At 36.1% G+C, this 11,740-nt stretch overlaps 1 protein-coding gene across 2 annotated transcripts; it reads right to left on the bottom strand.

Moving 5' to 3' along the window:
• Nucleotides 1-456: 456 nt before the first annotated feature.
• On the bottom strand, nucleotides 457-9,109 carry KERA (keratocan). 2 transcript variants are annotated; one of them, XM_084617636.1, is made up of 3 exons: nucleotides 9,044-9,109; nucleotides 6,607-7,499; nucleotides 457-1,152 (listed from the first exon to the last, which is right to left on the bottom strand). In XM_084617636.1, the coding sequence occupies exons 2-3, from the start codon at nucleotides 7,490-7,492 to the stop codon at nucleotides 983-985; spliced, it is 1,056 nt and encodes a 351-aa protein (XP_084473762.1). In that variant the 5' UTR covers nucleotides 7,493-7,499; nucleotides 9,044-9,109; the 3' UTR covers nucleotides 457-982. The 2 variants fall into 2 exon arrangements, with proteins under 2 accessions (XP_084473762.1, XP_084473763.1); XM_084617637.1 differs by lacking the exon at nucleotides 9,044-9,109 and adding an exon at nucleotides 8,835-9,033.
• Nucleotides 9,110-11,740: the final 2,631 nt, after the last annotated feature.

Raw genomic sequence — 11,740 nt, 5'->3', positions numbered from 1 at the left:
CATGTATCTGCAGGACATATTTTGGGGCTTTTGTGTGCTATCATGTTTTTTCAGACATTAACTATTTCCCCACAACATTCCTGTGAAGTCGGTAAACAGTATTATCCCCATTTTACCTATATGGAAACTAAAACACATTAGTTAAATGACTTACTCAAGGCCACAGAAGGAAACAGAATTAGAACATTGGGGATGGAATCCTAGCTCTACTGAAGTCAATGGCAAAAGGTTCAATGGAGTCAGGGATTTCAGCCTGGATTTCCTTATCCATGGTTTTGAGTTCAGAACACTGCATTTCACATCTCATATTTTTGTAGTCCAGTTCTATATATGCATAGTTCAATGTATGTGGTACCCCTAGAAGTGCTATGGTACCCAGAGTCTAATAAATGTCATGCCTATGCAGCTAAGGAAGTATCACTAGAAGACTTCAATCTGTAAAGAAAACAAACAAACAAGAAATTGGTGTAGTTTATTCAGACTATGAAAGGCTGTTCACTGTCACTTACAGCAGTGCCAATTTTAAGAAAGGAGAATGTAAGGTATGATAACTAATAGCAGTATAGTACTTGATTATTTTATAATACATATCAGACCAAGTGTACCTGAATTCATAAATCTGTGCATTATAATAGAGTGTAAGGAAACTATAATTTGACCTAAAAATGCCCTTAGTGGAATTCATACTTAATGTAGAATTTAACAAGATAGGCGAAGAGTAGACGAACTTGCACAGGGACTGTAGGAACATTAAAAATACATTATTTGCATTAGGAATTTTTAAAAAAACCACATTGCATATAGATTTGGGAACCTCTTTTCTGAAGGAAGAGAAATATTTGCAAATATAAAATGATACAAGCAAGTAGGAATTTAGAGTAAAAGGAAAAATTATTGATTGACTTATGAATTAGAACAAGTTTCATGCCAGCAAAACTTGCTTCTTAAACTCTGTAAATCCAAATGTGATAGTGAGATATTTTCAAATAACAACAGCTTGAAGAAGCCGGAAACATATCATGATGTCCAATGGGATAGGAGGCTGAATTTCATTTCCATCCAGGCGGAGATAGCGGAGATGTGGCATATTACCATAGGAACTGTGATCTTCTATGGCAATGGAGGTGGGACACATAAGAGTGACATTGACACCTATAAATACAAATAAACTATGTTATTTAATTTGTATGAAAAAGGTGCAAGGAGATTAACTTTTTAAAGTGCATTTTAACAATATTTATACAGTGTTTAGCTGTTCTTTTCAATACTGTAAAGTATTGAATTAGTCATAATTTCAGTTCAAAAAGAGTAAGTGTGCTAAGATAGTATAATCAAATTCATTCTGACTTGTCATGATTAAATGACAATATAAACATAAATGTAAATGACTTGTCATGATTACTATCAATTTACCTTCTAGAGAGGTACCAGAATGTATGAATATATTTTGGACAGCTGGAAGAGTAAGACATTTAACTGCTAAATTGAAATTTTCAAAAATACTCAGTGTTGGCCTAACTTTGCTCGCATAGGACTTCAATGAGCGCAGAGTTAGGCTAATACTGAGCGCTGCTGAAAATCCCAATTTGAGTGTCTGCACATTAGCAGCAGTAAAAAAAGCATTGTCCAATTCATTCTATTTGACATTCAAAGGCTAAGAATATTGATCAGAGGAACTCCTTTTACAAGGGTCCTTTCTAGAATGTTACTATATAAGTTCCCCAGTTCTCCTATCCTGCTGAACAATGACTTCATCAAATTTCACATCACTGATGCACTGGGGTGCTACCATTCCTATTTTACACGTAATAACTGCAGTTATATATAAGCAATAGATACAGTATCTCATTTTATTTCAGACAAAGATTTGAAATTGTGGCTCAAATCACATTATTTTAATTAAAATTAGGGGTGTTACCTTCTTTAAATCTTCCCTGTTAAATTCTATCTGCAGTTTCAGCTGGGTAAAGTATTCTATACATCTTGTCTTGAACTATTGTAAGTGATTTTCAGCAGGTGCTCTGTTTCAGCTTATAAATGGCTTCAGATTAATGATGGCTGAAGTGATTTTTTTTATATATGTATGTATCAAGGGCGCTAAACTCATTGGGCCAAATTGTGGCAGTCAGTTACTAGCCTGAGTACCTGAGGCTGCTGCTGGCTACTGTACGCCCCTCAAAAAGAGCTTGAGGAAGCCTCTTGTAGCAGGGAAACACGTACACTCTCTAAGCAGCCCAGGGCAACATTTTTCTGTTTAAATCTTTTTTTAAAGTTTCTGATTTTTGGCAACAAAAAACCTGAAATATTTTTGATTTGAGGCATTTCTGGTTTTTGATGAAAGCCTCAAAATTGTCAATGAAATTTTTTTATGAAAATAAGTTTTGATGAAAACAACTTTAGTTTTTGTCAGTATTTTTAAAGGGAAAAAATGATTTCCTGAACAGCTGTATCCAAAATGCCATCTGTAACATCAGCTGGTATTCGGACTTTATCTTCACAACACAAAGGGCCAGAAACCCTTTTTTTTTATGAAGGTTTTTATCTTGAAGAATATGAATCTCTCATGAGAGCTAGATAAATACATTAAGTTGGCCAAGATCTGATTCCTTCACTATATACCCCAACACTGGCCTACCTCACAGGAATGTTATGAAGTTTCTTTAATGCCCATAAAGCTCTCAGTATTCATGGAAGAAAAGTGCTACAGATGTGAAAAATCTATTCATATTTATTTATTTATAATTATATTCAGAAAAGTGGGTATTGAAAGCCAACCCTTACCTATAAGAATTATATATGATAATATATATTATTGCTCTATGTATGTCTTGCAATCAATTTACTTCATTTGTATGAAAAAGCCGTTGACTTTCTATAAAGCTTATTTATGTTTCAGGCTAAGAAACTGGAAGACCTAGAGTGATATTTCATTATGAAAGCCTTTACTAAAAGGCGTGATGTTGAATGAGCTCTGTCAAGCAGAAAATATCTGTCCTTTCAGGCTAGTGACACAGGGCAGTGTAGATACAAGACAGAATGGTTGCAAAATAAGAAACAAAAAATGCTCCACCATGCCTTCAAAGTTTATCTTTCTGCATTGAGCTTCAAAGACCATATTAACTACTCAAACCCTAGGACACGGCAACAAAAGAACAAAAAATGCCAGACTACAGACCACGTAAAAAGAACTGATCGCTGCCTGGTTTGAGGGCATCTTTCATACCTCCCCTACTAGGATCTCCCAAGTCCCATCTCTAATCAATATCACCTGCCCCTAGATACCAATAAGGTGAAGATGTCTCCCCACTTTCCCTCATGCTGTTGTAGGGACTCCCATCCTCACTGAGTTTTTAGAGTGGGATAAAAGAGTGAAATCTTTATGCTCATATACCCCTTCCTCTTTCCTGGCAGAGCTCTGGAATAGAGTTTCCAGCCCAGGAGAAGCAACATCAATGAGTTGGAAAAGTAATGTCTTCAGTCTACTTGACCCCTTTAAAATTCTGACCTGGCTGAAGAATTCTTAAGGAAAAGCCAGTCCCTGGTGCTCGTATTGACATTTTCCTGATTGTCATACATGGCCATCTGCCTATGTGGATGGTAGTCTTGAGAAACTGTGTAATGTCTAAACTGGGAATATGGAGCCAGTACCCTGGGAGAAGTATTCCCTTGGAATAGGAAATAGCCTCCACTGACGCATAAAAAGACCGGCCTGCTGAACACTCATAGGCCAGCAGCTGCAGAGGATCTTGTTTTTGTTTTTTGTGAGAGAGATTTTCTCTCACCTCTCCAACCACTCTTCCTGGCCACTGTCGTTCTCTTCTGTGTTTCTATCCCTCGACCCCCCTCCTCTCTTATTCCAATACTGATTTCTCCAATTTAACCCCAAGATTTCACCCTATGTCATCCTATGTTTATACAGTTCTTAGCAAATGGGCTCAGACGGTGTCTGGGGCATTTGCGTGTAACAATAAAGTAAATAAACAATAAGCAAGCAAATTCCATAAAAAGTGATATTGGAGTCTGAGCACCTACAGATCCTCTTACTTTTATTGTAAGCCATCTACCTAAGACACTACAGTACTGGCAAGCATGTGAGGATATTCAGTTATCTCTTGAGTAAAGAAGAGGAATAATTCTCTATATGAAAAAGCTAACTTACTTTGGAATCTCTTGATACAAAACTATATCCAAGCTTTAGAACTTATTTTTCTGTCAGCACCTCTTTAAACTAATCACTTATCTTCTGTAAGTGGGAAAACTGATCCATAGCCTGATCTGATGTCAATTCCCATCACTTCTGCCAGACAAAATTACATTCTTTTGTCTTTTGACCTTTGATCCTAAAAGTCTTCTGAGATGTTAGATAGTGAACGAGCGTCTAGTGTAGTAGAATGTTTGTGTCACTTGCATCTTGAGCAGCAGTAGTAAAATGTTCACATGTTTGTCTCATGTATTAACTGCTTTTGATTTGGTACTGGTCTTCTATTGTAATTAATGTTACTGTTTATAATCTTAATGGTGAAGTAACATTGGATTAGAATATATTTAACTGATTAATCTTCCAAACTTCAATAACATGAAGGTTAAGTGTAAAAATTTCAAACTGAATACAAAAATTTTATAACTGAATTAGGAGCCTGTCTCATTACAAGTTATTGGGATTTAGGTTCCTAAAGCCCAGATCCTCAAAGTTATTTAGGTGATTAACGCTAGTGAGAGTAAAGCACCTAAATACGTTTGATCTGGGCCCTTAGGGGGTATGTCTCTTTTGTAAGTGGTTCTTAAGCTCTTAAATCACTTAGGCACTCTTGAAATTTAACCTTTTGATCTTTTTTGCTTTTAAATAAAAGATAACATGGCTGCTATTTAAAGACTTCACTGCTACCTATTACACCAGATACATAACTGCTCACATTCTACTTATTTCAATTGTGTCCATTTAAAATGACAGCAGATAAAGTGTGCACCTGAAGTCCAGCAGTGGAAAGATTAAGATAAATCCCTTTGCAAACAGTGAGCAGTGAATCTGATTAGTAATGACACATGACATGAGTACTAATTAAATTTCACTTTTCTTATAGTCCACTTAAATGGCATCAAACTATGCAAAACTAACACACTCATATAAAAGTTTATACATTTGACTTTGTACGTACAGGCAGTGAAATAGTATTTAATCAATCAGATTGTTAATAATCAGATTAATCTTAAGTTAAATGTGCACCGGTTACTAAATCCTCTCATTCCCAGAAATCAAGCTGTTAATTTTGATACACTTGTGAGATGTGACATCACGTAGTAATAAGGACTAATTCATTTGTGAGAGAATTTCAGTGGTGACAGGAAGGTTAGAAAATGAATTGGATAATATGTCAGACCAAAGTATGAATGAGTCAACATGTGTTGGCTTTTATTTGTTTAGTTTCTTTTGTGAAGAGCTATTACTAAGTGATCACTTTTTGGTTTTCATAGCACAAATGGTGCAAAAAAGTTAATTGCATGATATTAAGTGAGGTAATTTTAGTTTTGCATGACTTTTTGGTTGGGAAACCTTGATGGCATAAGTGCTCCTCAGATCCTAAGTATGTCTGAATGGATGCTGGAAGTAGGTTGTTGCAACCAGCATGATGATATGATGATAAACTTAAATTGTCTTGGGAATGAAATATGGTGTTAATTATTTATACAATATGAAAACATTAAATAGATCAAGGGAGCAAAATCCTAAAATCTTGACTCAGACAAAACTTTTGTGAAGTCAGTGGAAGTTTTTCATGAAAAAGGACGGAGTCAAGATCGCAGGATTTAGCTCACATAATCCAAAAGCTGGAGAAGACCAAATCAGATTTTCAAAATTCAGCTCCTAATATGTCATTATTCACATAAACAGAGATCAGGGCCACAGTTACTAAACAATTGGTGCTTGAAGCTAGACTCCTGATTGCATATTCAGGTATCTGAATAAGTGGGCAGATTTTCAGAAGTGCTGGGCACCCAGCAGCTTTCATTAATCTTAGTGGGAGCTATTGGATGCTCAGCAACTCATTTATTTTGAAAATCTTAACCCTTGTATGTAAACTTCTGCATTTGATTGCATAAAATGGCTAATTACCTGCTTACCTGGGAAAGTGAGTGCCCAGGTACACTTTAATACGTTCATTTATATGATTTGCATGCCAAATGCTCTGTGTGTACAAATGCAGATTTTGTACATGCAATATCATGTGTGTGCACATATTCTGTCGGCATATTGTCGAGTCTAAATCTTAGGAATTGGCCCAATGGATCATCTTATTCATTATTCTTGCAAGAATGTTCTTTATAGCATATTCTTGAGTCTTTTTTACTTTAAAGAAGTATTTTTTCTTGTTTTCTTTGCATGTTGATTATAATACTGTCAAGACTGATGATATAAAATATGTTTTAAACCTCTCAGGAAATTAAAGGAATTAACCAGTTCAAAGACTCCTGAATTTAAGAAAATAGCCATTCTTGTGCATAATCAGACAGCGAAGTGCTGCTTTTTTTTTTTTTTTTTTTTGGTGAAGAGATATTTAATAGGATTGTAATCCTTGGTGTGATCCCACACTGACAATATACACTTACTTTTGATCCTGTTGTGATCAAGGTGAAGATGCTCAAGATGAGCACTGAAAGGTGGAATTTTAGTGAGTTGGTTGTGGGACAGCTGTAGGTCTAGAATAGATGAAACATTAAACACATTTGGGGGGATGCCATCATCAGATAATTTATTGTAGTTCAGTCTAAGGAAAGTCACTTTGGGTATTGCACTAAAGTAGTTCTCTGGGATCACTTCAATAGAGTTGTTGTCTAAAAACAGCTGCATTGTATTAGCTGGAATGCTTAGTGGCATTTTCTTGAGGGAGTTTTTTGCTATGTTGAGTTGCATGAGATTGTTGAGCCCCTGGAAAGTGTCACTCTGGAGAGCACTATCCAACAGCTTGTTATGATGCAGATCTAGCATTGTAAGGTTTTCCAAGTTCCTAAAGACCCCTTCAGGGATCCTGGAGATTTTGTTTCTAGCCAGTCTCAGTTGCTCTAAGCTTGTCGGTAATGGAGCAGGCACCTCTTCCAACTCATTATCTTCAAGAAACAAGTAAAGCAGATGCTTCAGTTTGCTGAGCACACCTTCTTCAATTCCATTGCTGGTGATTTTATTCTTGTTTAAATTTACCCATTTCAGATGAGTGGCATTCACAAAAGGCTTCTCAGAAATTGTTTCAATCAGGTTGTTCTGCAGATAGAGATACCAGATTCTTGCTGGGATTGCAGGTATTTCTTTAAGTCCCTTGTTATCACAGTATAAAGCATTGGGGAAGCTGGGAGGACAGAAGCATTCTTGTGGACACTCAAAGGTGAAGAGAGACCAATCCTCTGGATCCATCACATCATAGACTTGTCTCACATTCCGAGTCCACACAGTATTGGTCAGGAATAATATCAGAAGGCTGGGATAGACTTTTACAGTCATTGTTTGCCTTACAAAGGAAGAAAAGCAATTAGCTATCTCTATCAAAATAATAGCCTATACCAAATCATATATTTCAGCCAAATATAAATAATTATACTCTTTAACAGCACACTAGCTATTTTAAACTTATTTCTGAAACAATATTATTTTTTCTTTATAAAGGGCCAATTTCTGTGCTTTATGAGATCACTATGTATACGAGGGAAAAATTGGCAGTAATATTAAAGATGTCAAATAGTACAGATTTTCACCTTGGCACAATATATTCCTGATTCAAGTTAGATTTCACATTGGGTGATCATTCCAAGAATCTAGAAATACTACTCATTAAAACAATGATTCCTATAGATCTGAAAATATTTATTTGTAGCATCACATAATGTTTCCTATGTAGAACCACTTCATATAAACTAGAGGTTACACACAGCATCACAGTAAAGACAGCTGCAAATGAGCTGTACTCTACTGTGAGCCTCCTTGAAAGTAGCCATATGTTCCTACTTCTTTCACTCCTAAATTATTAAAGGCATTTGGATCAGGTTTTCTCATCACACACAAAAGAAAGATCAAAGTATTTTAACAGCTGTTTGGCATGTTCCAAAAAAGCCTGAAGAAATCTTTTTGAATAACCCATTCCCCTCCCTCTCCCCTACCCCAAGTTACAGTTTTTCTTCTTTAACTCCCCTTTCCACCCTTCACCTCCTGGTAAATTACTTAAAGAATAGGTCCATTATAAGGATTTATCCTGTTCCATGCAATATACAAATTCACTTGTTTTGTATCCAATTCCATTCTGAGTTTGATGCTTTCCACTATTAGACAATGAAAGAGACATAATCACTGATAATTTGTTCCTACAGATAATTTTTGTGTAGCATAGTAACAATGCCTCATAGGATCTGCTGTATTTTCTGATTTTTGGCAATGATTGGATAGCATTTTTGGAATATAAGGACAAAAGATCAGCAGCACAAATTTGTGGTGAAATACAAAAAAGTTACTTTGGCAAAAATATAATTTAGATTGAAAGAATATCTTTGTCACTGATGCAAGAGTAAACTTAAGGGTTCTATTATTTGTGTGTAGAAGGTGATCATTTATTGCTATTCCATTATTATTATTATTATTTTATTATATTTATTATTGCTGGAAGCAGCAAGTGCAGTATTCCCACAGATCTGCTAGCCTCAGAAATTGCTGGATATTTGGAAGAATTCCAAAGAGGACAAACAAAAGATTTCTAGGGAATGTCATAGTTGATTTACACATTGAAATGTTATCCCCCTATTACAAAAATATCTATAGCCTTAAAATATTTTAAAAAGTAATTAAAATAATTTACCTTGTTAGTCAAGTTACTGCAGATATCTGAAGCCTGTTAGAAATCACTCTACTGTGCAAAGCTTTGGCTGCTAGCAATTTGTTGGATCCTGTCCTCCGGACAATTATTAGCATATAAATCCTAAAATACACACCAACATCCCCTGATACATTACCATTTACACCTTATCTATTCTTTCTAACTTGACAGTGCTTCAGAATCTAGCTTACCTCAGCTTTCTTGGCTCTTCTCTTTCTATTGGTCACTGTGGTTAGACTGTAATAGTTTGACTCAGGCTACACGCTGTGTTTTATGAATACAGCCTAATATATATGCATCAGTGCCTACAACTTTTAACCCCTAAAATAACTAAGGCACCTCAGCACCTAGATACAAAAAGACAGGAAATCCTGACTCTAACATCAAGCAGTAGCAGTACTAAGGACACTTTCACTAGGTCTGTGCTCAGATTTTTAAAACTGGACAGGTTTGATCTAGATGAAATGGGTAATATAAAATGCATCTTTGTTCACAATATTATGTGAAGTGATACTTTATATATAAAGTTTGCTTACATCGTATTTCATTTTCAGAATACCTAAATTAGGGCAAAAAGAATTAAAACCAGTGCCATCTGGTCCTACGGAAGTCTTTTATTTGATTCTGATGAAAACCAGATGCACGAATGCCATTTAAAGCTACGAATACTTGTTTAGGAGAAACAGATAGTAAAACCACTTGATAAGAACTTTTAAATCAAATATATTTTTAGTTCTATAAGAATTAGATGATGTATTTGACCTCTTCTTTAACAAAGGTATTTTACATGCTCTTCTACAGAGATTATGTAGTCTGCTAGACTAGACTTTGTGCCTCCTGCTGTGAGCTCTTTTTTAAATAATTATTGGACCAATAAAGTGTTTTGTTTCTAATTTGTTTTAAACAAGTGTTTTCCATCCATTATGCTATCCAGAGCACAGATACATGCTTCTCACATTGTCTTCCTTTTTAAGTGCAAACTCAAAGTAACCATTTGATTTCAGGGAAATTAGCCACGTTCAAAGATAATGTAATGACAAAAATGTTTTAAGAGAAAAGCTAATGTGAAATACTGCCAACATAAAATACATTCTGCCATCTTTATAAAGCTTTGTTTTAGAGAAGTCTCACTGATATAATACCACTTTAGTTTTACTTTTATCTGATTTGGTTCAATAAAACATAATGTTTTTATAACACTAAATATTTGTCTCTCATAAATAGGATGAAATAGAAAGAAACCTAGTAGTAAAATAGACAGAAAGGTTCATAATTAAATTTTAACCCTCATTTTTTTCACTTCATCTTGCAAACACAGGAAGGACAACCTGATTTAGCAAAATATTAAATATGTGCTTAACTTCAATGAGACTTACGTGCATCCCTAAAGTTAAGAACGTGCTCAAGGCCTTGATTCAGCTAAACATTAAAGTAAATGCTTCAATCCTATTTTTTTTCACTGGGACTTAAGCATATACTTTATTTTAAGCACAAGCTTAAGTGATTTGCTTAATCAGGGCTCAGATTTCTTCAAGGTATTTCAGTTATTCACAGAAAATTAATCTTTTCTAAGGCTACTATGAGCTGGGGTATGATTTCCCCTGCTCGTGTACACATACGTGTGCTTGATCTCATTGAACTAATGCCAGCGTAAATAGGGGTATTACTGAGGCAGCAAAGGCAGCGGCGGTGGAAACAGCTGAGCTGTGCCGAGTTCATTCCTACCTATTTCAGGTGGGTGTGTACGCTGCACAGCTCAGACACGCCTTTGCTCCTGCTGCCTATGCTACTTCAGCTATCGTGTTGTTTATACTCGCACTAGCTTAATGAGAGCTGCTGCATGAATGTGTACATGAGCAGGGGAATCGTTCCCCTAGCTCGTAATGTAGATGTAGCCTAAATTGAGTCTCATACCTATACGTATTCTTTCATGCACACCATGCTGTATATTTAGATCTACCATTAAAATTCTTTTAAATAACTAGCAAGGAGGAGGATGTATAAGGTTACAGTAACTGAATACACCATGTTATTCCCGTCACCATGAATGGCACTTGAAATATCTAAGCCTTACAATGTTTAGTCTGACCTCCGTGAACAGCCATAATATTGCCATGGATTCCTCTGAAAGAGAAGAAATATAGGAGTTGTTTGACCATTGCAATGAATGGGAGAAAGGCCCTGAGGAGTTGGAAATGTAGTTGTATGTATTGTATTTTATTACCAGGGTTTTTTTTTTTTATGTTTGGGGGCTATTTGCTGTGAAAGGTATGTTCATGGGCATTGTAAAAGCAAGCCAATGCAATGTAAATCTGTTTTGACTTTGTAGAAAGCTTTTGCATAATGTATGGAAGGATATTGTGCTGTTAGAGGTCTGTTCACTACTGAACTGAGAACATCAAAATCTCTTTACTATGGAGACACACACTAGAGAGTCCTGGAGGCAAATATCTATTGTGATAGCCAGTAACCTGCCAGATGTGGTACATTTTAGAAGAAAAGAAAGATTGACTGTTGTATTATGTTTTCCATGGGATCCGTCTGAAAGTAACCTTTAGCTTGCTAATCATTTGCAGGCTTCTATTATGTATTGTTGCAAAATTTTATAACAGCAGTGAGACTGTTAGGGCCTGTACTGGTTCTCATTCGGGGGTTGGTTGGGAAGCGTGGCTTAGTGGTCAGCCTGCATTCTGTGACCAGCAGGTGGGGTTGATGGTAGGGGAGGCCGGGCCCTCCCACTCCACCAGGCTCCAATTCAGGGCCCTTTGGGCTAACAGTGGTCTGGCAACTAAGGCTGCCCTCCCTGGGCTACTTCTTGTCTCCCCCCTACCTGCCTCAGAATGGTCCAAGGCTTTCTTGTGCTGGGGGAGTCCAATCAATAAAATAAG

The sequence above is a fragment of the Lepidochelys olivacea genome (genome assembly GCF_965140295.1).
Source record: "Lepidochelys olivacea isolate rLepOli2 genome assembly, chromosome: 1".
NCBI lineage: Eukaryota > Metazoa > Chordata > Testudines > Cheloniidae > Lepidochelys > Lepidochelys olivacea.
This window is presented reverse-complemented; position numbering and strand designations above follow the sequence as displayed.